We start from the raw sequence: 27,605 nt of genomic DNA on the forward strand, positions 1-27,605 counted from the left end.
ATCTACCAATTTCCTCTCTTTGGTGAATACTGATGCAAAGTATTCATTTAGTACCTCGCCCATTTCTTCTGGCTCCACACATAGATTCCCTTGCCTATCCTTCAGTGGGCCAACCTTTTCCCTGGCTACCCTCTTGCTTTTTATGTATGCGTAAAAAGCCTTGGGATTTTCCTTAACCCTATTTGGCAATGACTTTTCGTGACCCCTTCTAGCCCTCCTGACCCCTTGCTTAAGTTCCTTCCTACTTTCCTTATATTCCACACAGGCTTCGTCTGTTCCCAGCCTTTTAGCCCTGACAAATGCCTCCTTTTTCTTTTTGACGAGGCCTACAATATATCTCGTTATCCAAGGTTCCCGAAAATTGCCGTATTTATCCTTCTTCCTCACAGGAACATGCCTGTTCTGAATTCCTTTCAACTGACACTTGAAAGCCTCCCACATGTCAGATGTTGATTTGCCCTCAAACATCCGCCCCCAATCTATGTTCTTCAGTTCCCGCCTAATATTGTTATAATTAGCCTTCCCCCAATTTAGCATATTCATCCTAGGACCACTCTTATCCTTGTCCACCAGCACTTTAAAACCTACTGAATTGTGGTCACTGTTCCTGAAATGCTCCCCTACTGAAACATCTACCACCTGGCCGGGCTCATTCCCCAATACCAGGTCCAGTACCGCCCCTTCCCTAGTTGGACTGTCTACATATTGTTTTAAGAAGCCCTCCTGGATGCTCCTTACAAACTCCGCCCCATCAAAGCCCCTGCCACTAAGTGAGTCCCAGTCAATATTGGGGAAGTTGAAGTCTCCCATCACCACAACCCTGTTGTTTTTACTCTTTTCCAAAATCTGTCTACATATCTGCTCCTCTATCTCCCGCTGGCTGTTGGGAGGCCTGTAGTAAACCCCCAACATTGTGACTGCACCCTTCTTAGTCCTGATATCTACCCTATAGCCTCACTGCCCTCTGAGGTGTCCTCCCGCAATACAGCTGTGATATTCTCCCTAACCAGTAGCGCAACTCCGCCACCCCTTTTACATACCCCTCTATCCTGCCTGAAACATCTAAATCCTGAATTGAGCGGAGAAGAGAATCGTTTTCGACCCCAAAATCGCAGAGGGTGCCGATATGACAACAAATTGCAATTTTCTGTCACCTTGACAGCGGCGTACAGTAAACACCGTTTTCATATCATTTGCGGGCCTGACCCGATATTCTCCGGGGCCATCACAATTCTCCACCTCCGATGGGTCAAGTTGCCGACTGTGCGGTTCACTTGTGCTTTTAAAAATCGTGAAACCGGCATCGTGACTGAGAACGGAAAGAGAGGAGGTAGGAAACGGAGGGGCCCGACTGTGAGCTGCAGACCCGGATACTGGCTGGGGGGGGGGGGGGGGGGGGGGGGGAGAGAGTGTGATGGTGAGGGAAGGGCCGTGGGGCGAGGGTGGCCCCCCATGGGACTGGGGCAGTGTCCAGGCAGGGACCACCATTGCCGCGGCCTGCAAGACAGACAGACTTGCTGCGCACTCCACTGACCACCTCCTTCGCCCCTGGACCTGCAGAGTGACACCGGCCATACATGTGCCCCCATCCCCACAACTGCCAGACCACCCCACCCCACCCGGCTGCCACCTGCCAGCGGGGCATGACGGCCGACCCAGCCCCTACAGGGGTGATGGGCGGGGGCCACGGAGTGTACCACGGGCATGGGCAGTGTCAGCCGACGGTACCCTGGCAGCAGGGTTGTGCACCAGCACCAGAGGCCCCCATGGTGTTGGGCACTGACGGGACCAGTAGTGCGTGATTGGGGGGGCTGGGGGGAACATGCAGAAGCAGAGCCTGCAGTGCCAACCGGGTCCACTATGTAGCCCATTGGACTAGGCTGGACACTGGGGTATGCACCATGCTAACATGTCGGCCTTTCACCCCCTGCAGACAATGGGTATTTGAATTCAACTAGCAATTGTGGCCTTCCTGTTAGTCCCTGCAGCTCTTGGGAATTCCCTGCGGCTGTACGACCTAGCGGTGCTCGTGGAGTAGGAAGCTGCAGCAGCGGAGAGTGCAACAGCAGAGTGTGCCACAGAGGGACAGGAGGCAGCCGCCAGGATGGAGAGCCAGCTGCCCGACAGGCTGAGGAGGAGCAGGACCAAGGAGGTGCCACATGAGGCCTCGTGTGTACTGGCAGCGCCTGTCACTTCAAGGACCTGCCATACAGGGCATGTTGTTGAACACTCCAGCTCAACAGGGTGACACAGTGCAACATATCTGCCAGATCATGGAAAACCTGGCACCACGGGAGTACGGGGCAGGACACCCACTCCTGGTGACTATCAAGGTGATGGTCGCCCTGAACCTCTACGCCACAGGGTCCTTCCAGGCGCCGAGTGGGGACCTGTCCGGAATCTCACAGACCTCGGTGCACAGGTGCATCCGTGACATCACGGAGGCCCTGTATGCTTAGGTGGCTCAATACATCCAGTTCAAAGTGGACCGAGCCCACCAGGATGCCCAGGCAGCGGGGTTCACCACCATCGCCGACGTGCCCCGGTCCAGGGGGTGATCGACGGTTCCGCCGAGGGTTCCGCTCAATGAACGTACAGCTGATATGTGACCATCAGTTGCGCATTAGGTACGTCTGCACCCGATACCCGGGCAGTGTGCACACCGCCTTCAACCTGGTCCACTCGACAATTTCTGACATGTTCGAGACACCCCCATGCTCGGGAGTTGGTCCCTGGGGGACAGGGGTTATCCACTGCGGTCATGGCTGATGACTCCTATCTGGAGGTCACAGACCGACGCAGAGACCTGCGACAACAACACCCATGCAGTGAACAGGTCCATGATCGAGTGGTGCTTCGGCCTCCTAAAGATGCGGTTCAGGTGCCTGGACCGCTCTAACGGGGCCCTCCAGTATGATGCTGAGAGGGCCACCGGCATTGTGGCGGCCTGCTGCATCCTCCACAACATCGCACAGCAGAGGGATGATGCGCTGGAGGAGGAGGATGAATACCAGGCCTCATCCGACGATGAGGATGTGGATGAGAGTGGGCAGGATGTGGGGGCCATGCAGCCACAGGAGGCTGCACGATGCGTGCGCCAGGGCCAACATGCATGGGACGCTCTGATCACCTCCAGGTTCACCGGCTAGGGGGGGCGGGGACACTGGCCAGGGGCATGGACACCGCATTCCACCCCTGCAACCCCGCCCCTACCCCTCCTGGCCACCCCTCTGCCTGCAGCTCCCCCTGTGATACATACCTGCCGCATTGGCAGTTACACCAGGTCTTATCCATGGGATGGAGGATGAAAACCCGCTCTGATATGAGGTCTGGTGCTCCGCAATGTTTGACAACGTCCGACACCTGCCCAAGGGAGCACTTTCCACCGTCCACCTGGGCGATCTCTGCATGCGAGCTAGCCATTCTGTCACATGGTGCCATCGGGTCTCTGTGGTGGCAATAGTGGGATGGTTGGGGAAGGGGAGCCCAAGCGACACACAACATCTGCCCATTCTCCCCCCCTCCACCTCCCCTCTCTGGCCACCCCTCACATCCATCTGACAAGAGCACCGAGGCAGGTTGTAACAGTGTGATCAGGTGTTTACTGTTCCCGTAACAGCCTCCCCGAACAGGCGCTGGAATGTGGCGACTAGGGGCTTTTCACAGTAACTTCATTTGAAGCCAACTTGTGACAAAAAGCGATTTTCATTTCATTTCATGACAACGTATATACAGATTTGTGCCTTAGCCCCTATAACTAAACTGTGCCTTGTACCTGTGCCAATGTAACTGGTGTCCTACGCTATGTCTTGGTGGATACCCAGTCAGTACAGCAGGAGATGAGGCGGCCTGCTGTGATTCCCAAACTGTGACCTGGGTCCGCATTGGCAGCTGTCTCCTTGTGCGACCAGGCCTGGATGGACCCAGCTGCTGCTTGGGTGTCCCAGGTGGTTTGGTGCTGCCCTGTTCTGCCGGCTGCCCACCAGATGCACCAGGGACAGGAGGTGGGGGGCGGGAAAGAGTCCCAAGGTTCTGTGGTGTTCTGGCACCTCCCTTGCGTGAGTCATCGGCACGGCCCCATCACCATCTCCTCCCTCGGGGTGCCCGATGGCCGCCAGGATTCTCCATGGGACAGTGGTGCGAGCAGAGCTATTCCCTGAGGTTCCCTGTCACTTGGCATTGCCAGTCCTGGAGGTCCGCTCTGTTCTCGAAAAGGGTTTGCGCGCTCGCAGCCATTGAGCACAGGGAGTGTCTGGGACTGCGCCGCAGCCCCCAATGACTGTGTCACCACCTTCTGGGTCTGTGTCACATCAGCCAGCGACTGCGCCATCTCTCTCCAGGGCTCTCCACCTACCTCAGTGTCGGCGCCTGCGCAATGTACCGCCGTTACCAGCCATGGCCCGCTGTGACTGGGCCATGCTCAGGAATGCCGCAGCGATTTCCAGGTGGCTCTCGCACGTGGTTGCCTGTGAGGCGGCAACCCTGTCCTGGGCCTCGGCCAGCACCAGCCCAGAATGCCCCAAGCCTTGGACATGCTGATCCATAGCCCAAACCATCGCCCTGAAATCCTCCACTGCGGATGCTAGCCGTGCGGCATTAGCGTGGATGGCACGCATGGTCAACACCACGTCATGCTTCTGCATATGGTAGGACTACTACAACTGCACCTGCAGGCACTTGATGCTCGCCGACAACCCCTCTGCGATTGCATCTCCACAATCGATGGAACTGTCCGTTCCAGAACCCCAAAACCAGTCTGGACGGCAGCTAGTACCTGGGGTCAGCCAGGTCTCCGACAGTCCGCCCCCTTGAGTGTTCCTACCTCCACCTGCTGTACCGGATCAACTGTGTGGTGTGCACCAGAGTGTCCCAGGAGCCTCTTCACTAAAGTGCCCAACTGAAGTGGGTGTCTCTGGGATGGTGGAAGATGTTGGAGACAGCTGTGACAGGAATCATAGAATTTACAGTGCAGAAGGAGGCCATTCGGCCCATTGAGTCTGCACCAGCCCTTGGAAAGAGCACCCTACTTAAGTCAACGTCTCCACCCTATCCTGTAACCCAGTAACGCCACCTGACCTTTTGGACACTAAGGGGCAATTTAGCATGGCCAATCCACCTAACCTGCACATCTTTGGATTGTCAGAGCAAACCGGAGCACCCGGAGGAAACCCACACAGTTACAGGGAGAAAGTGCAAACTCCATACAGACAATCACCCAAGGCCGGAATTGAATCAGGGATCCTGGAGTTGAGGCAGCAATGCTAACGACTGTGCCACCCTGCTGCCCCAGGGAAGTCAGCGTCATCATCAGACTCGAGTTCCGGGTGTCCTGCATCTCGGGTCAAGGGCTTCCATCCGAGCTGCTCTCGTCATCGGTGCACGGGTGGGCTCCGGCATTGGCTAGGGGTGGGGGAGACAAGATGGACCCGCCCCATCTCCAGCAGGTCCTGCAAGACACAAGACAAGACACATAATTAGATCGTAGACCAGGGGGTGGTAGGGGTGAGGGTACGTATGAGGGTGGGGGCGATGGTGAGGGTGGTGTGGGGTGAGGGCGATGTGGGGTGAGGGTGGTGTTGTGGGGGGAGGGGTTGACACTTGTGTCACGGAGAACCGTAACTCAGCAGGGTCTCATCTCCTCGTCTGCTGCCAATCTCCACGCCGGCAACCTCCCTTACTTCCGGGCCGCTGACCACATGCAGGGCCCTCTGCTCTGCAATGGGCAGCCTTCTCCTGGGTGGGGGTGGGGTGGGGGCAAATGGAAAACAATAGTCTGAAGTATGCAGCCCAGGGAGTGGGTAGCTGGTGGCCTCAATGGCCAGCGCACCCGGCCATGGTGGCCAGTATGGGTGACAGCATGTGGTGCAGCCTGGGGATTCAGCCATCCTCTGGGGGGGTGGGGGGGAATGGTTACGGACTCGAGGGACACGGGTTAGTGCCAGTGGCACAGGGCTACCCTGAGGAGGTTGTGCAGTTTCTTCTGGCACTGCTGGACAGTCTGGCCCACGGCACTTACCACCTCTGCCACTTGCGCCCAGGCACGAATGGTGGCGGCTGGCAGCCTCCTTCCCTGGCCGGGGCACAGGGTTATCCGCTTCTCCGCCATGGCATCTGGGAGCATCCCTGCCTCAGCACTGGTGAAGCATGGAGCTGGTGAGATGCCTGAGATGGTGTGCACGAGGAGTGCAGTGTGTATATACACGACTGCAGCTTGTCAGGTCCCGGGTCTCAATCGCAAAACCGGTGAATCCCACACCATTTCTCATTGGAATTGATTGTGTTCCACGTGCTGCTGGTGCTAGCTCCTTAACAGTAGCTGCATCGGTCCAGGTGCAGTGCCGGCTTTGCGGTTGTAGAACTCCACGAATCCTGTGCCTTCATCATCACTTATTCTCAAAAATGGAGAATCCATCCCATTGTCTCGATTTATCGACTCCCCAGGGAACCATCTTTATATAAACAAAATTCCATTTGCCTCAATTTTAACATTCATTAATTGCATCTGTCTCCAAAAAAGCAGCTGTGTTTCAAACCAGGATTTCTAAAAACACAACTGCAGTTGTCACATACTAACCCAGGCTTTTAATCCTTACTGCACCTACATACAATACAATATCTCTGAAATTCCTATTTTCATACAGCCCCTTGAGCTTGCTCTGTCATTCAATTAGATCCTGGCTGATCATCAACCACAAAACCACTTTGCTGTTCCATCTCCATACACCGTGACGTGATTGGTCTCCAGAAAGCTATTGATCTTAAACTTGAACATGCTCAATGGTTGAGCTTCCACAGTCCTCTGGGGGTACACAGTGATTAGGACTACTGCCTCAGAGCGAAGGACCCGGGTTCGATTCTGACCTTGAGTGACAGGCTGTGTGGAGTTTGCACATTCTCCCCGTGTCGGAGTAGGTTTCTTCCAGGGGCACAGTTTTCTCCCACAGTCCAAAAATGTGTAGGTTAGGTGGTGGATTGGCTATGGTAAATTGCCCCTTCGTGTCCAAAGGTTAGGTGGGGTTATTGGAATAGGGCAGAGGAGCGGGCCAAATAGGGTGCTCTTTCAGAAGGTCGGTGCAGACTTCATGGTCCGAATTATCTCCTTCTGCACCTTCGGGATAAATCAAATAAAAATCAAGAATCGAAGAGTCACAACTCGGTGTGAAGAAGTCCCTCCCCATCTCAATCTTAAATGGCCTGCCCAATTCTGAGATTATACCATGTTTTAGACTCACCAGCCAGGTGTAATATCTTGTCAATATCTACCGTCACGGCCTGGAAGAACTTTGCAACTTTATTTTTGAAAAAAATTTAGAGTACCCAATTATTTTTTGCCAATTAAGGGGCAATTTAGCGTGGCCAATCCACCTACCCTGCACATCTTTGGGTTGTGGGAGCGAAACCCATGCAAACAAGGGGGGAATGTGTAAACTCCACACAATGACCCAGAGCCGGGACCGAACCAACTTTGCAACTTTCAATGACGTCACACCTCATTCTTTGAAACTCTCGGAAATACAGAGCCAGTCTCCTCAACTCCCCAATGCCAATCCCGCCAGCCTAGGAATTTGTGAACCTCCGTCTCAATCCATCTATAGTGTATATCCCTCATTAGAGAAGAAGACCAAAACTGTACACAATACTTCAGGTGAGACCTGACCAAGGCTCTATACAACCGCAGAAAGACATCTTTACTCCTCCACTCAAATCCTCTGGTGATGAAGCCAACATACCACTTGCCTTCCTGGTTTTTGGCTGCACCTGAAGTTTGCCTTCAGTGACTCGTTAACATGGACACCCAGATCTCTTTGGACACCAGAACTTCCCAACCTCTCCCCAGTTCAGAAATAGTCTCCCTCTTGTTTTTTTCTTCTCTTCAGATTGGTCCTGCGATGCCGTCAATCAGCCGGAAGGCAGGGAAGGCATGGGCCACACGGTGGCACAGTGGTTAGCATTGCTGCCTCACAGCTCCAGTGTCCCAGGTTCAATTCTGGCCTCGGGTGACTGTCTGAGTGGAGATTGCAGTTTCTCCCCGTGTCTGCGTGGTTTTCCTCTGGATGCTCCAGTTTCCTCACACAGTCCAGATGACCATGCTAAATTGCCCTTTATGTGTCCAAAAGGCTAGTTTGGGTTACTGGATTACGGGAATAGTGGGTGGAGGCGTGGGCCTAAGTAGGGTGTTTCTTCCAAGGGCCGTTGCAGACTTGATGGGTCGAATGGCCTCCTTCTGCAGTGTAAATTCTATGATTCTAAACAGCAGAGACAGTTGATCAGATTATCTCAATTGTAGTGACAAAAAAGCTCCATTAGTTCCTCACACTTGTTAGAGTTGAGGATAGAGAAGACAAGGGGGGGAAGGAGAGCCCTTCTAAAGAAACCAACTTGAGTGAGATATTAAAAAGACCGGGCACACACCGTTGATTTATTTGCCTTTTATTGATAATGTCAACATGTAGAACTGAGCCAGAGTTTAAAAATATCAGCAGAAACAGGCCCTGATAAACATCTTCACTTCTGGATGTGATTAACTGTAAAATCCAATCACTGTAGTTACTTGTGAATTCGCTGGTGTTTCAGCAGGTTGGAGGAAGTAATGAATCCCTTCCCACATTCGGAGCAGGTGAACGGCCTCTCCCCGGTGTGAAGTCGCTGGTGTCTCAGCAGGGTGGATGAATGAGCAAATTTTTTCCCACACTCGGAGCAGGTGAACGGCTTCTCCCCAGTATGAGTGCGCCGATGTGCCAGAAGTTGGGATGTGGTAATAAAACCCTTCTCACACACAGAGCAGGTGAACGGCTTCTCCCCAGTGTGACTACGCTGATGAACAGTGAGGCTATATGATGTCTTCAAACCAACCCCGCAGTGAGAGCACTTGAACGGTCTCTCATCAGAGTGAACATACTGATGGCGTGTTAGTTCCCCGGAACGTTTAAAACACTTCCCACAGTCTGAACATTTAAAAGGTTTCTCATCAGTATGAACTTGCTGATGTTGCAGCAGGCAGGATGATTGAGTGAATCCCTTCCCACACTCAGAGCAGATGAATGGTCTCTCCCCAGCGTGAATTCGCTGGTGTTCCTGCAGGTGGGATGAAGTAATGAATCCCTTTCTACACACGGAGCAGGTGAATGGTTTATCCCCGGTGTGAGTGTGCCGATGATTTACCAGCCTGAACTGCTCATAGAACCTTTTCCCACAATCCTCACATTTCCACAGTTTCTTCCCAGTGTGTCTGCGCTTATGTTTCCACAGGCCAGATGATCGGCTGAATCCTTGTCCACACACAGAACATGTGTAAGATTTCTCACCACTGTGAATGGTGCTTTTTCCTTCCATGTTCAAAATCCTATGATATTTAGATCACGACAAATTGGGCAACTCTGTCAGATCCTGATGTGATGTTAGGTCTGAGTTTCCAGACTGAAAATCCTCCCTTTCCAATACCCTGCAAAATAGATTTAAAACAGAAAAAAGGGAGTGAGAGAGACGTCACAAACACATAGACAGGTTGTGAAATTGAGCTGAATGAATCTGGTAATTTTTGGAGCCAGCACAAGTACCAGTACCTGCAAGTCACACCGTCCTCACGTTTCTGCTCATCTCATACTGGATGTCAGACATTTACTTCATTTAAATATGGGGAACACTGAAACAATTATCTTCAGTCCCAACCCAAACTCCATCCCTCTCCCTGGCAACGGTTTGAGGCTAAACCAAAAGCTAAAAGCTCTGGTGAAATATTTCACCCCAAGTTGAGCTTCAAACCACACATCCACAAAATCACCAAGACCATCTATTTCCACCTCAGTAACATCACCCAACTCCACCCCAGTCTCAACTCAACTGCTGCTGAAAGTTGCATCCATTTCTTTGTTACCTCTAGACTTAACTATCCAAACACACTCTCCGTGAATCTCCATTTAATCTTGAGTGTTGAAAACCCTGTTGTCTGTGTGCTTACTTATTCACCCATCACTACTGTGTCCACTGACCTACAAGGGTCTGGTTTAAGAAGCACATAATGTTAAAATTCTCATCCTTTCTTTCAAATCTCTCAAGTTCCGCCGCTCCCCATCTCTGTAATCTTCAAACTCACAACTCAGACATATCTACCCTCTTCTGATTCCAACCATCACAGCATTCTAATTTTAATTATTCCACCTTTGGTGGCCACGCCTTCAGGTGTGAATTTCCTCCCTGAGGGAAGGTAGATAAAGAAAAGCTGTTCCCATTGGCTGATCGTAAAAGGATTATGGAACACAGATTTAGGATCTTGGGCAAGATCCAGAGGGTGTATGTGAAGAGGCAATTTTACACACTGAGTAGTAATGACCTGGAACTTACATTCAATGACCAATAATATCCAGGTCCTGATGAATCGACTGACACTGTCAAGTTTCCAATTTGCAAGTTATGTTCTAATATTATTATTATTTGCGAAAGAAGTTTACAGACGCTGTCAGTCGAGGATAGAAATTGCGAGGAGAGAAACATTTGTTTTAGTTTGAGTTTCCTGTGTGTATATCCTCCCTGTCTAATCCCTCATAAAATTAGTTTCCCAAATCCATTAGTGTCAGTCCAGGGAAGAAATTTACAATATTGTCTCCTCATGCTGCCTGGCGCAGGATGACTGCGCACGCGCCCTGCTGCACATTACCCCGATGTAGATTGCGGCCGTTATCTTGGGCCTGAAATTGCCGCTCCGCAGCTGCTGCGTTTTACTATGAAGCGGGACCGACAAATGCTTATCAGAGTTTCTTGCCCTCCACTGGGTGTTTATAAAGCCTTTCCACCCGCTCCGTTGCCTTTGTTACCTTCCGATCATCCGCAGTTTCTCTTCAATGGCGAAACTGATGTGATCACCTCCCGACATCTGGAGTACGCATACGCCGGCCGGATCCCAACATGGCGCATGCACCTTTTGCTACCTCACTCGTGTGCATATGCATGCACTTCCTGCAATCAGACTAGACCACATTCTCTTTCGCCGCGAATGCTGGGTAAGAGCCCTGCCATTTAAAGTGAAAATGTTCAATCGAGAAGTATGTTTATATGATGTTATAACCGGAAACATAGGGCCAATGTATATGATTACAAATTCAACGGATGCAGTAATAAAAGCTTCCCACCATACGTGTCCTGGGTGTAATTAGGTTTGATGTGAACCAGTTGAAAGAGGTACACTAGATTCTCCCAAGTTAGAGTGATCCCCCCTCCCCCCATATACGGAACATTTAAACCATGATTGTGAATCAAATCCTTTGAACATTTTAAAACTGGACTTTTAACAGATGGGGAAACTGAGTGGGCAATCTGGTATCATTGTGTTGCCGTGTCAGTAAATGGGAGCATCTCTTTGCGTTTTCAGCTGGTGAGTGATCTTTTCAGGGTGGAATTTACACATAGGTTTCAGCTCAGACGGGATCTCATATCAGTTTGAGGGTGAGAAACATGTAGCGGAAACAATTTTGTTTAACTTAAATAAAATGAATTAAACTGAAATGGGGATAGAGTTAGCTGAAGTGGATGGGGCGGATAGATTAAAAAGAAAGACATTTTTTTCAGTGGCAGAAATTCAAGCAGGTAATTTGTGGTTCTCAGCGAATGTCCATACCAATAAGAGAGGGAATAACCAACCATGGCTAACTAAAGAAGGAGGCAAACATAGCCCTGAAGACTGGGATAAATTCAGAATTCAGCAAAGGTGTAAAGACCGGGGAGAAGCAGAGGATTGGCATAGACTATAGTCAAACCATCAAGAGGTACACGCAGCTGGATGCGTACCCTCCCCCGCATATCCGACATGGTCAATCGGATTGCACAGTACAAGGTCTTTTCCACGGTGGACCTTAAGCCCGCCTATCACGAGCTCCCCATCCGCCCGAGTGACCGCGAACGCCCTGAATCTCACATACAACAGGGAGAAATGCGTGTTTAGCATCGACCGTCTAGCCATCCTCGGCTACGTAGTGCGAAATGGAGTTATAGGCCCAGACCTCGAACGCATGGGCCCCCTCATGGAGTTCCCCCTCCCCCACAGCTCCAAGGCCCTGAAATGCTGCCTGGGCTTTTTCTCTTATTCCGCCCAGTGGGTCCCCAACGACGCGGACAAGGCCTGTCCGCTAATCCAGTCCACGGTTTTTCAGCTGTCGACAGAGGCCCGCCAGGCCTTCAGCCACATCAAAGCGGATATCGCAAAGGCCACGATGCACGCGATCGACGTGTCCCTCCCCTTCCAAGTAGACAGCGACGCGTCCGACGTAGCTCTGGCAGCCACCCTCAACCAAGCGGGCAGACCCGTGGCCTTTTTTTCCACGCACCCTCCACGCTTCAGAAATCCGCCACTCCTCAGTGGAAAAGGAGGCCCAGGCCATAGTGGAAGCTGTGCGGCATTGGAGGCATTACCTGGCCGGTAGGAGATTCCCTCTCCTCACTGACCAATGGTCGGTTGCCTTCATGTTTGATAATGTACAGCGGGGCAAGATCAAGAACGACAAGGTTAACTCTCCACTTATAACTATGAGATCTTGTATCGTCCCGGAATGCTGAACGAGCCTTCCGATACCCTATCCCGCGGCACATGTGCCAATGCACAAGTGGACCGTCTCCGAACCCTCCACGAGGACCTCTGCCACCTGGGGGTCATCGGTTCTATCACTTCGTAAAAACCCGCAACCTGCCCTACTCCATCAAGGAGGTCAGGACCGCCACCAGGAACTGCCAAAACTGCGCAGAGTGCAAGCTGCATTTCTACCGGCCAGATAAAGCACACCTGATAAATGCTTCCCGCCCCTTTGAGCGCCTCAGTCTGGACTTTAAAAGCCCCCTCCCCTCCACCAATCGCAACACGTACTTCCTGAACGTGATTGACGAATACTCCCGGTTCCCTTTCGCCATCCCCTGCCCCGACATGACCGCGGCCACCGGTCATTAGAGCCCTCGGCACCATCTTTACACTGTTCGGTTTCCCCACCTACATACATAGCGATAGGGGGTCCTCCTTCATGAGCGACGAACTGCGTCAATTCCTGCTCAGCAAGGGCATCGCCTCGAGCAGGACGACCAGTTACAACCGCGGGGGAACGGTCAGGTAGAGAGGGAGAACGGTACGGTCTATAAGACCGTCCTGCTGGCCCTACGGTCCAGAAGTCTCCCAGTTTCCCGCTGACAGGAAGTCCTCCCGGACGCCCTCCACTCCATCCGGTCGCTGCTATGTACAACAACGAATCAAACACCTCACGAACGCCTTCTTGTCTTCCCGAGGAAGTCCTCCGGAACGTCACTTCCGACCTGGCTGGCAGCCCTGGGACCCATCCTGCTCCAAAAGCATGTGTGGATGCACAAATCGGACCCGTTGGTAGAGAGGGTTCATCTCCTCCACGCGAACCCTCAATACGCCTGCGTGGTGTATCCCGCTGGCCAACAGGACACAGTCTCCCTGCGGGACCTGGCACCCGCCGGAGCTCCACCCCCCCCCCCCCCCCCCCCAAACACCAGTCACCCCCTCTGGAGCTCCACACAGCCCAACACCAATCACCTCCTCCCTACCACCGGCACACCCCACAGCCGCCCTCTTTCCGGGTGGATCGGTCCTTCCCCTGGCCCCGAATAGAGGTATTGGAGCGGGAAGAGGCATCGCGACGCTCCCAGAGACGACGGGGCCCGAACCAGCGCCTGCATCACCACTGGGGCTAAGACGATCGGCGAGGTCGAGCAGGGCACCCATTCGACTCATTGAATCAGTATAGTAAAGCAAGAAATGGCTCTGTAAATAATTTTTTTGGTTGCCCAGTAAAAGCGGCATTGTAAGTAGTACTAGTAGTTGATATCGGAGCATAGTCGCTGTGTGAGCGGCATCCTAGGTACCGACTCTGTAAACCCACACCACCATACGGCCCACTACCCCGCCGGGTTCTTTTTTAACAAGGGGTGAATGTGGTGGTATGTATTAGGGGTTTTAAGGTACCCTGTGATGCCGAGAGGCTTTTGGTGGATAGACGCTGGGTCTTGATTGGATCAACCGCCTGCTGGCTCCACCCAGTAAGGCGGAGAATAAGAGCCCGGGTTCCCCCAGCAGCCGCATTCTGTAACTGTGCTGCTGGGGAACAAGTCTGCGTAATAAAGCCATCGTTCAACTCCTCATCTCATCTCGTGAGTGATTGATTGATTGTGCTACAGGCCCAAGAAGAGCGCAGTCCGTCCTCTCCCACGCGGCAGGCGGCAGATGAAAACCTGAGTTTCACGTCCTTCATTCCCACCATCCACCTTGTTTCCTTCTTTCCTCTGCTCGGCAGTCGGACAGCCAAGCACACACTCCTCCTGTCCCCGTGTACTCCCGCTCCACCCACTCCCCCGAACCAGGCACTGGGTCAGACAGGCTGCAGGCAGCACTATTCTTTCCACAGGCAGACAAACAAGCAAGCAGTAGAGGAGAAACAAGGCAAGGTAGGACTGCCTTCTCTCCTCCCTTCAATCCAGCCTACCTTTGTTCCTTGTTTCCTTCTTCCCTCTCTCCTCTACGCACTCAGACAGGCAGGTAAGTAGTGAACACAGGAAACTACACACTAAAATAGGCAGCAGACAGACAGAAGAGCAGCAGAGCCTCGCAGCAGGCCCAAAAACTAGAAAACAGTCCATACAGGACGAGAAGGGTCTGGAACTGATGTCCCAACCTCGAGTTACCAATAATCAGCAAGTCAGCCTAAGTCTGCGGCTACGCTCACCATTTGAAACCATCAAAATGTCTGGCTGATTGACGGCAACTTCAGCCCAATACGAAGAAGGGGCGGGGTTGGAGGACCGAGCGGGAGCGGATGGTCCTCCCAGCTATGGGAATGAGGGGCTGGGAGTGGAGCATGCGCATTGTGAGGAATGGCGATGCGGAGATGATGCGGAATCGGGAAGAGGCTTGAATGCCTGTGGATCCGGTGGGTGAGTGGAGACGTTTCGTTATCATGTTGTCTGAACCAGCAATTCCGAAAAATAACTGTCCTCGTTTACACTGGCTGGCGCCTCAGGTTTTTCTTTCAGTTACACACCCAATTTCACGGCCGCCATGTTTCAGGTGGTCGCCATGATGTGGTTGTTGAACTGGGGTGAGCACAGTAACAAGTCTTACAACACCCAAAGTCCAACAGGTTTGTTTCGAATCACTGGCTTTCGGAGCGCAGCTCCTGCCCCAGGTTAATGTGTCACCTGAGGAAGGAGCTGTGCTCCGAAAGCTAGTGATTCGAAACACACCTGTTGGACTTTAACCTGATGTTGTAAGACCTCTGACTGTGCCATGTTTCAGATTCCAGCATCCGCATGTTTATTTGGGGCAATGTTCTTTAAACGTTTGGAATCATAGAAAGTTTACAATGTAGAAAGAGGCCTCTTGTGGTTCGTGCCCCCAAAAAGGACAACATAAACTAACCGCTCATTTTAATCCCATTTTCCAGCACCTGGTCAGTTTACAGCACTTCAGATGCAGATCTGTGGACATGCACGCCAAGGTTTCTTAAACATTTTATTGAGATTTCGTTTTGGCATTGTAACAACAGCAATATAAACCATGTACATGAAAATATAAACATACTGCAAATACCACCTCCCTCCCCAACAGGTCCCACCATTAATTAACACCCTAATCTACACTAATCTCCCCTCCCCCCCCCCCTCCCACCCCCCGCTGATGATTAATTTTCTGCGGAGAAGTCGATGAATGGTTGCCACCTCCGGGCAAACCCTAACAGTGACCCCTCTCAAGGCGAACCTGATTTTCTCCAAACACAGAAAGCTAGCGATGTCCGATAGCCAGGCCTGCGACTTCGGGGGCTTTGAGTCCCTTCAAGCTAATGTATCCGTCTCAGGGCGACCAAGGAAGCAAAGGCCAGAGCTTCTGCCTCTTTCTCCTCCTGGATTCCCGGATATTCCGACACCCTGAAAATCGCCACCTGTGGACTCATTGTCACCCTCGTTTTTAATACCTTGAACATGACCTCAGCAAACCCCTGCCAAAATCGGCTAAGCTTTGGACATGCCCAGAACATGTGGACATGGTTCGCTGGTCCTCCGTCACATTTTTCACACCTGTCGTCCACGCCAAAGAATCTGCTCATCCGGGCCACTGTCATGTGAGCCCGGTGAACGACCTCGAATTGAATCAGGCTGAGCCTGGCCCCGGTAGCTCACTGGGCTAAATCGCTGGCTTTTAAAGCAGACCAAGGCAGGCCAGCAGCACGGTTCAATTCCCGTACCAGCCTCCCCGAACAGGTGCCGGAATGTGGCTACTAGGGGCTTTTCACAGTAACTTCATTGAAGCCTACTCATGACAATAAGCGATTTTCATTTCATTCATTCAGGTTGCGGACCCTACTCAATGCGTCTGCCCAAAGGCCCTCTTCTATCTCTTCCCCAGCTCCTCCCACTTTCGGTTCAGCTCCTCGGTCTGCGTCTCCTCTGACCCCATAAGTTCCTTGGAAATGTCAGCGACGTTCCCCTCTCCTACCCATCCTCTGGAAACTACCCTGTCCTGAATCCCCCTTAGCGGCATGAGTGGGAAGGTTGAAACCCGTCTACGCAGAAAGTATCTGCACCTGCAGATATCTAAATTTGTTTCCCCTCACCAATGCAAACTTCTCCAGCACTTCATATTGTGAAAGCTCCCCTCTCTAAACAGGTCACCCATCCTCTCAATCCCTGCTCTCCGCCATATTCGGAACCCCCCCATCCATACTCCCCGGAGCAAACCGATGATTATCGCAGATTGGGGACCAGACCGATGCTCCCACTGCCCCCATATCTCCTCCATTGCCCCCAGACTCTCAGAACCGCCACCATCACAGGGCTGGTGGAGTACCGCGCCGGCGGGAACGCAGAGGCGCAGTTACCAACGCCCCCAGACTGGTGCCCTTACAAGAAGCCGCCTCCATACGCACCCATGCCGACCCCCCCCCCCCCCCCCCACCCCCTCCCCCGCCTGCCACCAGCCACTTCCTAATCATGGCTATGTTAGCTGCCCAGTAATAATTGCTAAAGTTCGGTAGCGCCAGCCCACCCTCTCCCCGGCTCCGCTCAAGCATTACCCTCCTCACTCGCGGGGACTTGCCCCCCCCCACATGAAGCCCGCAATAACTTTATTGACCCGCTTAAAAAAGGACCGCGGAATAAAGATGGGTAGACATTGAAATACAACCAGGAATCTCAGGAGGACCGTCATTTTCATCGTTTGGACTCTACCAGCTGGAGACAACGGGAGCGCATCCCATCTCCAGAAATCATCTTTCATCTGATCTACCAACCGGGCCAAGTTCAATTTATGTATCCGATCCCAATCCCGCGCTACTTGAATACCTCGGTACCTGAAAATGTCTCCTACCAATCTAAACGGCAGTTCCCCCAGTTGCCTCACCTGACCCCTCGCCTGGACCGCAAACATCTCGCTCTTCCCCATATTAAGCTTATACCCCGAGAACCGGCCAAATTCCCATGATTTCTTCCATCCCCTCAACTGGATCCGAAACATACAGGAGCAGGTCATCCGCGTAAAGTGAGATTCTGTGCTCCACCCCCCCCCCACCCCGTCCAGCCCCTCACCCGGACCAGCCCCTTGAGGCTCTCCGAGCAATTGCCAGCGGCTCTACAGCCAGCGCAAACAGCAGTGGGGAGAGAGGGCATTCCTGTCTCGTCCCCCGGTGCAGTCTAAAATAGTCCGAAGTCATCCTGTTCACCTGTACACTCGCCACAGGAGCCTGGTACAGCAACCTGACCCAGTCAATAAGGCCCCTCCCCAATCCGAACCGCCGCAGAACCTCCCATAAATAATCCCATCCAACCCGGTCAAAAGCATTTTCTGCATCCATTGCGACCATTATCTCCACCTCCCTACCTTCCGGGGGCATCATAATCACGTTTAACAGCCTTCTTACATTGGCCACCAGCTGCCTGCCCTTAATGAACCCCGTCTGATCCTCCACAATAACGCCCAGTACACAATCCTCAATTCTGGAGGACAAAATTTTGGCCAACAACTTGGCGTCTACATTCAACAATGATATCGGTCTGGAGGACCCACATAGCTCCGGGTTCTTGTCCCGTCTCAGGATAAGCGAAATCGTGGCCTGTGACATCGTCTGGGGCAGAACCCCTCTTTCTCATGCCTCATTAAACAGCTTCATCGGCACCGGTCCCAATATCCCGGAGAACTTTTTATAGAACTCCGCTGGGTACCTGTCCAGTCCTGGGGCTTTACCCGACTGCATGGCATTCAAGCCCTCCACTATCTCCTCCAACCCGATCGGGGCCCCCAGCCCTTCTACCAGCTCCCCGTCCACCTTCGGGGAAAGTCAGCCCCTCTAGGAGGTGCCTCATTCCCTCCATCCCGCAGGGGGTTCCGACCTGTACAGCCAGCTGTAGAAATCCCTAAACGCCCTGCCGAATTACCAACCAAGTTCCCATCCCCGTCAATAACTTTACCTATTTCTCTAGCTGCCTCCCTCTTTCTGAGCTGCTGTGCAAGCATCCTGCTGGCCTTCTCTCCTTGCTCATAGATGGCCCCCCTCGCCTTTCTGAGCTGTTCCACTGCCCCCCCTGTGGTTAACAGGCCGAACTCCGCCTATAGCCTCCGCCGTTCCCTTAAAAGCCCTATCTCTGGAGTCTCCGGATACCTCCTGTCGACTTGTAGAATCTCTTTTACCAGTCGGTCCGTCTCTGCCCTGTCCGTCCTGTCCCTGTGAGCCCGGATCGAGATCAGCTCTCCTCTCACCACTGCCTTCAGCGCTTCCCAGACCACTGCTGCTGAGACTTCCCCCATTTTGTTTACCTGCAGGTAATTTTGCATGCATTTCCTCAGTCTCTCGCACACCGCATTGTCCGCCAGCAGCCCTACATCTAACCTCCATTGAGGCGCTGATTGCTATCTTTACTAACCTGCAGGTCAGCCCATTGTGGAGCATGGTCCAAGATTGTGATCGCAGAGTACCCCGCGTTCACCACCCCTGTCAACAAGGCCCTACCCAAGATAAAGAAATCGACCCGAGAGTAAACTTTATGCACATGGGAGTAGAAGGAGAACTCCTTCACCCTCGACTGCCTAAATCTCCATGGATCCACCCCCCTCATCTGCTCCATGAACCCTTTCAGTTCCCTTGCCATTGCTGGGACCCTGCCCGTTTTTGAGCATGACCAATCCAGGCTGGGATCAATAACTATTAAAGTCCCCTCCCATGATAAACGTGTGTGAATCCAGGTCCGGTATCTTCCCCAGCATCCTCTATGAATTCCACGACATCCCAATTTGGCGCGTACACATTAACCAGCACTACCTTCATCCCCTCCAGCTTCCCGCTAACCATAATATATCGACCTACCACATCCGAAACTATTCTACCCACCTCAAATATCACCCGCTTATTAATCAGGATCGCAACTCCTCTGGTCTTTGTGTCCAGCCCCGAGTGAAAGACCTGACTGACCCAGCCTTTCCTCAATCTAACCTGGTCCACCACTCTAAGGTGCGTCTCCTGCAACATTACCACGTCCGCCTTCAGTCCCCTCAGGTGCGCGAACATGCGTGCCCTCTTGACTGGCCCATTTAGCCCTTGAACATTCCAGGTGATCAGCCTGGAAAGTGCCCCCCCATCGCCGTTCAGCCATCCCCTTTCTTTGGCCCGCCTCCAGCCCATGCCGCGCCTCCTCCGGCAGCCTCCTCGCTGTCCCTCAACCGAAGTCCCTCCCTCGTCAACAGAACAACTACCCCCCCCCCCGCAACCCCACTCTGAAACCTAACCCATTCAATAAATTAAACATGCACATCCCCCTCTGTGCTTCCGTGAGCTAGCTTACCCAGCTAGCTTGGTGGCCCCTCCCCCGGTGCCAAATAGTCTCCCACCTATTGTTCCCTCACTCCCCCCTCCGCTCATACACCTATTGTTCCCTCACTCCCCTCATACAGACAAATTCCCTCATCTCACAATCCCCGCACAATCACCCAACTGAAAGAAAAACATGAAATCCAAACAAGCACGTCTCCATCCCACAAAAGTGCACATCAAAGTAAAAGGCATCACCAACATTCACCAGAAAGAAAACCCGAAAAGTAAAAACTTTTTCCCCCTTACACAGAACTCAAAAAACAGAAGAGAAAAAATACATAACCAATATAAGCCAACAAGTTGCATCAAAGTTCAAAAGTTCTCAGCCCCCCACCAGTTCTTTTCTTTTCGCGAAGTCCAGCGCGTCTTCGGGCGACTCAAAATAATGATGCTAGTCCTCATGTGACCCAGAGACGAGCCGGATACAGCAGTCCAAACTTCACCTGTTCTTGAAGAAGATTGACTTAATCTGGTTGAAGCCTGCCCTTTTCTTGGCCACCTCCACACTCGGGTCCTGGTACACTCGCAGGATGCTATTGTCCCACTTACAGCTCTGCATTCGCTTGGCCCACTGAAGAATACATTCCTTATCCAGGAACCTGTGGAACCTCACCACCATTGCCCTCGGAGGGTCCCCTGTTCGTGGCCTCCTCCCAAGTGCTCCGTATGCCCTGTCCACCTCCAAGGGTCGGGAGAATGTCCCCCCCCCCCCCCCCCCCCCCCAGCAGCTTCTCGAACATACCCGCTATGTATGCCCCAGCATCAGCTCCCTAAGACCCCTCCGGGAGCCCGACAATTCTTAAGTTCTGCCGACGGGACCTTTTCTCCAGGTCCTCCACCTTCTCCAGAAGCTTCTTTTGCTGGTCCCTCAGCAACCCCACCTCCACCACCGTTTGATGCTCCTCCTATTCAGCTAGCGCCTTCTCAGCCTTCTGGATTGCCCGATCCTGAGCGCCCAATCTGTGCTCCAGCTGATCAATCAACTCTTTAATCGGGTCCAGACAGTCCCGTTTCTGTTCGGCAAAGCCATTCTGGATGATCTGCATCAACTGCTCCGTTGATCGCTGGGCCGCCACACCAGGGGTCCGGTCCTCGGCCATGCTATCTCCTGCTGCAGCTTTAGCATAGCCCTTGCCTGTCTTTTATTTCTGCCTTTTCGTGCACTTCTGGTTCTTTTCTCCATGCACCGATGCGTGGAAACGGTGCACAATTGCCTCAGCCTTCGCATTTGCAGCTTAAACCCGAAAAACGTCAGGGGGAAGTTCCAAAAGTCCGACCAGAGCGGGAGCCACCAAATGTACGACTTTTACTCCTTCATAGCCGCCACCGGAAGTCCACTCCAAGGTTTCTCACTGGTGCCAAGGTCAGGGAATGACTATGAGCAGCTGCGGGGCATCCTGAAGGTGGAGGGTGAATGAGAGATGAGGCCCTGCATCAACAATTTAGGGAGCTAGGCGATACACTAAAGAACAGGACCTCAAAGTTTGTAATCTCTGGATTACTCCTGGTCCCACTTGTCAGTGAGTACAGAAATGGGAGAACAGGGCATCAAATGTGTGGCTCAAGAGTTGGTGCAGGAGGGAAGGGTTTAGATTCCCAGATCACTGGGATTGTTTCTGGGAAAAGTGGGTCCTGTACAAGCTGGACAGTCTACACCTGAGCCAGAAGGGGATGAACATCCTTGCAAGTGGGTCTGCTAGTGATGTTGGGAGGGATTCAAACTAGTTTGGCAAGGGTTCTTGAAGAAGATTGACTTAATCTGGTTGAAGCCTGCCCTTTTCCTGGCCACCTCCACACTCAGGTCCTGGTACACCCACAGGATGCTGTTGTCCCTACTTCATTAACACTTTGTCGGTGATACACTAAAGAACAGGACTTCAAAGTTTGTAATCTCTGGATTACTCCTGGTCCCACTTGTCAGTGAGTACAGAAATGGGAGAACAGGGCATCAAATGTGTGGCTCAAGAGTTGGTGCAGGAGGGAAGGGTTTAGATTCCCAGATCACTGGGATTGTTTCTGGGAAAAGTGGGTCCTGTACAAGCTGGACAGTCTACACCTGAGCCAGAAGGGGATGAACATCCTTGCAAGTGGGTCTGCTAGTGATGTTGGGAGGGATTCAAACTAGTTTGGCAAGGGTTCTTGAAGAAGATTGACTTAATCTGGTTGAAGCCTGCCCTTTTCCTGGCCACCTCCACACTCAGGTCCTGGTACACCCACAGGATGCTGTTGTCCCTACTTCATTAACACTTTGTCGGTGATACACTAAAGAACAGGACTTCAAAGTTTGTAATCTCTGGATTACTCCTGGTCCCACTTGTCAGTGAGTACAGAAGTGGGAGAACAGGGCATCAAATTTTAATGAAGTAGGGACACAGCCTGTTGATTTTTAAGAGTAAGGCGAGGCAAGATAGCGTCTACTTTAATCCGTTAAGAGTGTGTATTGACATGTGGAGATGTGATGTTGTTGCCATCACACGGATGTGGTTGAGGGAGGGGCAGGACTGGCAGCTAAACATTCGACCTTCAGGCAGGGAAGGAGAGGCTGTAAAAGACGAGGTGGTGTTACATTATTAAGAAATCTGTTACTGCAGTAAGGAGGGACGATATATTGAAGGACCTTCCAATGAGACTTTGTGAGTAAACCTTCTCAGTTTGTCATAGCCAGCTCATGCCTCCTAGTTACCTTTATTGAGGTTCAGGACCCTGGTCTCACAATCAACTACTGCATTATTCACCTTAATAAAGAATTCTGCGTGGTTGGTTCCCTTCCCTGAAGGGCATTAATGAACCAGTTCGGTTTTTAATCCAGCAGCTTTCATGGTCTCTTTTTCCTGGTGCCGGCCTCACAAATGACCAGATTCATTCAGCTCAATTTCACAAGCTACCTTTGTGTTTTTGTGGGTTCTCTTTCACTCCCTTTTTTCCTCTTTAAATCAATTTTACAGGGTACCAGAAGGAAAGGATTTGCAGTCGGGAAACTGAAACTAAACATCAGGATCGGACAGAATCGCCCAATTTATCATAACCTGAATATCATCAGATTTTTAAACATTGAAGCAAAACCCTCCCTCTCAGAGGGGAGAAAGTGTACACGTGGTCTGTGTGTGGACGAGGATGCAGCTGATTATTTGACCTATTAGCCCGTAAAGCCTCACAACGGGAAGAAATTATTGAAATGTAAGGATTGTGGGAAGGGCTTCAATTCCCCATCAGTCTGGAAATTAATCGATGGTGTCACACTGGAGAGAGACCATTCACCTGCTCCAAATGCGGAAGGAATTAACTATGTCATTCGCTCTGCTACCACAGCAGCGGGTTCTTACTGGACAGAGACCGTTCACCTGCTCTGTGTGTGGGAAGGGATTCGCTCAGTCATCTGACCTTCTGACACACCAGCGAGTTCACACTGATGAGAGACCTTTTAAATGCCCAGGCTGTAGAAAGTGCTTTAAAAGTTCCACCCATCTGATGTCCCATCAACGAGTTCACACTGATGAGAGACCTTTTAAATGCCCAGACTGTGGGAAGTGCTTTAAAAGTTCCCCAGAACTATTGTCCCATCAACGGGTTCACACTGACGAGAAACCGTTCAGGTGCTCTCACTGTGGGACTGGGTTCAGGTGGTCATCCCACCTCACTGAACACCAGCGAATCCACACTGGGGAGAGACCGTTCACCTGCTCCCAGTGTGGTAAGAGATTCACTCGATCAATCAACCTGCTGGAACACCAGCGAGTTCACAGTGGGGAGAGACCATTCATCTGCTCCCAGTGTGGGAAGGGCTTCACTCGACCATCCACACTGTTGCAACACCAACGAGTTCACAGTGGGGAGAGACCTTTTACCTGCTCCAAGTGTGGGAAGGGATTCACTAAGTCATCCACACTGCTGCAACACCAACGGGTTCACACCGGGGAGAGACCATTTACTTGCTCCCAGTGTGGGAAGGGATTCACTCGGTCATCCAACCTCCTGGAACACCAACGGGTTCACACCGGGGAGAGACCATTCCCCTGTTCCCAGTGTGGGAAGAGCTTCACTCAATCATCCACTCTGCTGACACACCAGCGAGTTCACAAGGAGCCACAGTGATTGGATTTTGCTGTTAATCACATCCAGGACTGAACCATGTTCATTGAGGTATTTTTCTGATGATAATAAACTACAGCCCAGTTTCAGATTTTAATATTCTTTGTAAAAATCAAGGAAGTCATCTTGTTTTAATTTTTGACTGACCCCATCTTTATGTGGGAGGCTGGTAATAGTCCAGTTTCAAGGAAACGAAGGAATAGACCATAAAACGTAGGAACAAAAGTCGACCATTATAACAATTTCATTGTCACATCCATCAGTCGGGAATGGCACAAAATAGCAAAAAAAATCTGTCTTTTAATTATCTTCAATCTCGATCCTCTGGATACTGAACTTTGTCAGTGGAAACAGTTTCTCCCTATCTGCTCTATCAAACCGCCCATTCCCACAGCCCCCAACCCGGAGTAGGAAACAGCTCCAAGAAATCTCTGTTTAACCTTCTTTGTTCGAAGAGAACAATCCCGGCCTCTACAATCTCTCCACAAAACTGACATTTCGCATCCCTGGACATGATGCAAGGCAGAGGATTGAGAGGAAATTTGGGAAAATGAAGGAACCAAACCAGAAAGAAAATCCAGTTTTGTGAGTCTTTAGGAAGTCTTTGGGAACCGGAATCCGAGGAGAATGAAGGGTGAACTATCCGACTGAGCAGAGACAATCAAGGCACCTTTCCCTTCTTGAAGATGTTGGAACATTGACTCTGATGTTATCAGTGAAATTAGCTGATCAGAGACATTGAAAGGATTCTCGTTGCTGCACATCATTAATTCAAACCCAATACCAGCTACAGGACAATCAGAATACTTGGTAAACAGACAAGCCACTGAAAGGCTTGAAGGGAGGCAACATCAGTTGTAGGAGATCTGGTTCCCATGACATGGATGTGGCTGCAGTGGGTGGGATCAGACTGTTCCCATGTATCTACAATGAATGTCCCAGCCTTTATTTTGGAAGAGTAAATAGAAATAGAGAACAATTGTCATTCCGGCAGCGGCAATCTGAACCTTCAACACAGACATCTCCAGAGCTGCTTTTGCATCAATTTCTGTGGCACAATTACTCACGTGTTCAGCAGTTAACTGAAAGGTTGGTGGTTCGAGGCTATCCCGGGACGGAGGTTTCACTGTTTGCTCCCCATCATATTTGCCACGCTATTTATTTGATGAATAAATTTATTTCAATCATAACGGGCAGCACGGTAGCATTGTGGATAGTACAATTGCTTCACAGCTCCAGGGTCCCAGGTTCGATTCCGGCTTGGGTCACTGTCTGTGCGGAATCTGCACATCCTCCCCGTGTGTGCGTGGGTTTCCTCCGGGTGCTCCGGTTTCCTCCCACAGTCCAAAGATGTGCAGGTTAGATAGATTGGCCATGATAAATTGCCCTGAGTGTCCAAAATTGCCCCTAGTGTTGGGTGAGGTTACTGGGTTATGGGGAGAGGGTGGAGGTGTTGACCTTGGGTAGGGTGCTCTTTCCAAGTGCCGGTGCAGACTATGGGCCGAATGGCCTCCTTCTGCACTGTAAATTCTATGATAACAGGTTTAATCACATATGTACATTATGAATATGCTGTTAGATTTTACATGTATCCACATCTAACCCATTAGAAATCTATGAAATTATTGTTTTCATACAAACTCAATCATTCTCTCAATTCTGCAGAAGGATCTTTTAGATGCAATATGTTAACTCTGTTTCTCTCTCCACAGATGCTGCCAGACCTGCTGAGTTTGTGCAGCATTTTCTGTTTTTATTTCAGATTCTGTTTTTAAATATTCTCTTCCTCAGCTCCACAATTAGTGAGACAGGGAAAAACAGGAATATTCTAGCCCCACACTCTCCAACCCCTGCCAGCAGAAAGGACTTGTGAATTTGCTGAATGTCTTTATTAAGAAATGACAGATAGCAAATATTCAACGTTTATATCAATACCATATTCAGTTCAGATGTAGGTAACCATTTGTCACCTGCAATTGAGTCTGGGCTGTGGTGGTGAAAACATTGACTCGGAACCAATGGACCACCCAGGTGCCACCATCAGCAGCTCAATGTTGGCTTGTCTATCATTCCTTGTGTAAGTTTATCCATCACATAAGAAAATAGCGCACAACAATGCTAATCAATAGAGTAATACTGAACTGCTATCTTTATTCACATTCAAAGAATAAAAAGAATCTTGACTCTCAATCCACTGTTACATATCATTAGCTCTCAGGAATACCTGTTTTACAGAGATGTCTGGATATTCTACTTTGAGAAAATTGAGATCTTTTGACACTGCTTCAAAGGAAAGATCTAAGTTCTGTCAGAACCAAGCAGAAACTCTGGCTGTATGTCTTTAGAAACTGCTACTCAGCTTGTTTCAGCTCACCTTTCCAGGCACACTGCTAATCTGTCTACAGACATATATTTGAACTGAACTACAGTGAGAGCTTGACTTCTGCTCACAGCTCCATCTAAAACTCAACTAAAACTGCTTTTCTACACAATACCTGATAACTTAGCTGCACCTATTAATTGTCTCCACCTAGTAATTGCATCATCTTACCAAGCTGAAATTTAATTAACCTCACAAGGAGCCCCCCCTTAATCCAAACAAAACTGCATTAGCCCAAGCTTTTTATGATGCTTTAATTGTACCCCTAGTTCCGAACCTTTCAAACCAGGATTCTTTTGAAACATGACTGCAACAGTCACATACAAACGCAGGCACCTTACTGCACCAAATTACTATGATATCATGTACATGAAATTCCTGCTTTCAGCACAGTAACAAAAAGTTTAGTGTGCATGTGCAGCATGTAATCAAGAATGGTATTGGAATGCTATCCTTAATTACAAGAGGAATTGAACATAAAATTAAGGATGTAATGCTTCAGTAAAACAGGGCAGTAGTAAGGCTGCATCTCAAATACTGTGTGCAGTTGGGTCTCATTAGATTCCCTAACAAATGTAAGGAAGGAGGTAAATGTTTTGGAGGCATTTCAGAGGAGGTTTACTAGATTGATACCTAGAACGAACGGGTTGTCTTTTGAGGATAGGTTAGAAAGGCTGAGATTTTACCACTGGAGTTTTGAAGAGTGAGTAATGACTTGATTGAAGTTCATAAGATCCTGAACGGCATTGACAAGGTGGTTGTAGAAAGGATGTCTCCTCTTGTGAGTGGGTCCAGAAATGGAGGTCACTGTTGTAAAATTATGGGAGCTGTTATATGACAGAGATGAGGTGTTTTACTTTAGCTCAGTGGGTTTGACTTTGGAACTTTCTGCCTCAGAAGGCGGGGGAAGTGGGATCACTGAATATTTTTAAGACGAGGTAGGTAGGTTCTTGTTAGGCAAGGCAATTAAAGGTTGCGGGGGGGGGGGTAGCTAGAGAATGTAGAACTCGACAAACAGCTCAGCCATGATCGTAGTTAATGGGGGAGCAGACTAGAGGGGCTGAATGGAAGACTTCTATTCCATATGTTTGTCATTTGAAATTCAGTTGCTGTTTAACCAGGAGTCTGTGGAGGTCAGTTAGGACAGGGTAATGGGTGTATGAGACTCAGTGTGGAGGCCATATGCAGCAGTGATTTCGATAAACTCAACCAACTCAAGAACAGCTTCTTCCCTGCTGCCATCAGACTTTTGAATGGACCTACCTTGTATTAAGTTGATCTTTTCT

At 50.7% G+C, this 27,605-nt stretch overlaps 2 protein-coding genes across 13 annotated transcripts in view; one reads left to right on the plus strand and one right to left on the minus strand.

Moving 5' to 3' along the window:
* The window catches only part of LOC140420788 (uncharacterized), a 117,112-nt gene that overhangs the window by 44,126 nt on the left and 45,381 nt on the right, over window positions 1–27,605 (plus strand). For 2 of the 5 annotated variants that reach the window (XM_072504802.1, XM_072504805.1), the window contains one exon: window positions 22,796–25,028. The gene's annotated coding sequence lies outside the window, so the exon portion shown is untranslated. Of the gene's footprint in view, window positions 1–14,838; window positions 14,929–22,795; window positions 25,029–27,605 lie in introns of those variants that run through there. The other 3 variants (XM_072504803.1, XM_072504807.1, XM_072504806.1) reach the window with 3 other exon arrangements.
* Window positions 8,415–27,605, minus strand: part of LOC140420792 (uncharacterized) — a 56,709-nt gene continuing 37,518 nt past the window's right edge. For 4 of the 8 annotated variants that reach the window (XM_072504814.1, XM_072504816.1, XM_072504815.1 and 1 more), the window contains one exon: window positions 8,415–9,442. In XM_072504814.1, the coding sequence (XP_072360915.1) occupies window positions 8,548–9,333 (786 nt within the window). In that variant the 5' untranslated portion in view covers window positions 9,334–9,442 and the 3' untranslated portion in view covers window positions 8,415–8,547. Of the gene's footprint in view, window positions 9,443–9,563; window positions 10,215–10,341; window positions 10,363–10,811; window positions 10,942–14,480; window positions 14,502–27,605 lie in introns of those variants that run through there. The other 4 variants (XM_072504818.1, XM_072504813.1, XM_072504820.1 and 1 more) reach the window with 4 other exon arrangements.

Source organism: Scyliorhinus torazame, chromosome 5, assembly GCF_047496885.1.
Source record: "Scyliorhinus torazame isolate Kashiwa2021f chromosome 5, sScyTor2.1, whole genome shotgun sequence".
In the NCBI taxonomy this organism is placed as follows: Eukaryota; Metazoa; Chordata; class Chondrichthyes; order Carcharhiniformes; family Scyliorhinidae; genus Scyliorhinus; species Scyliorhinus torazame.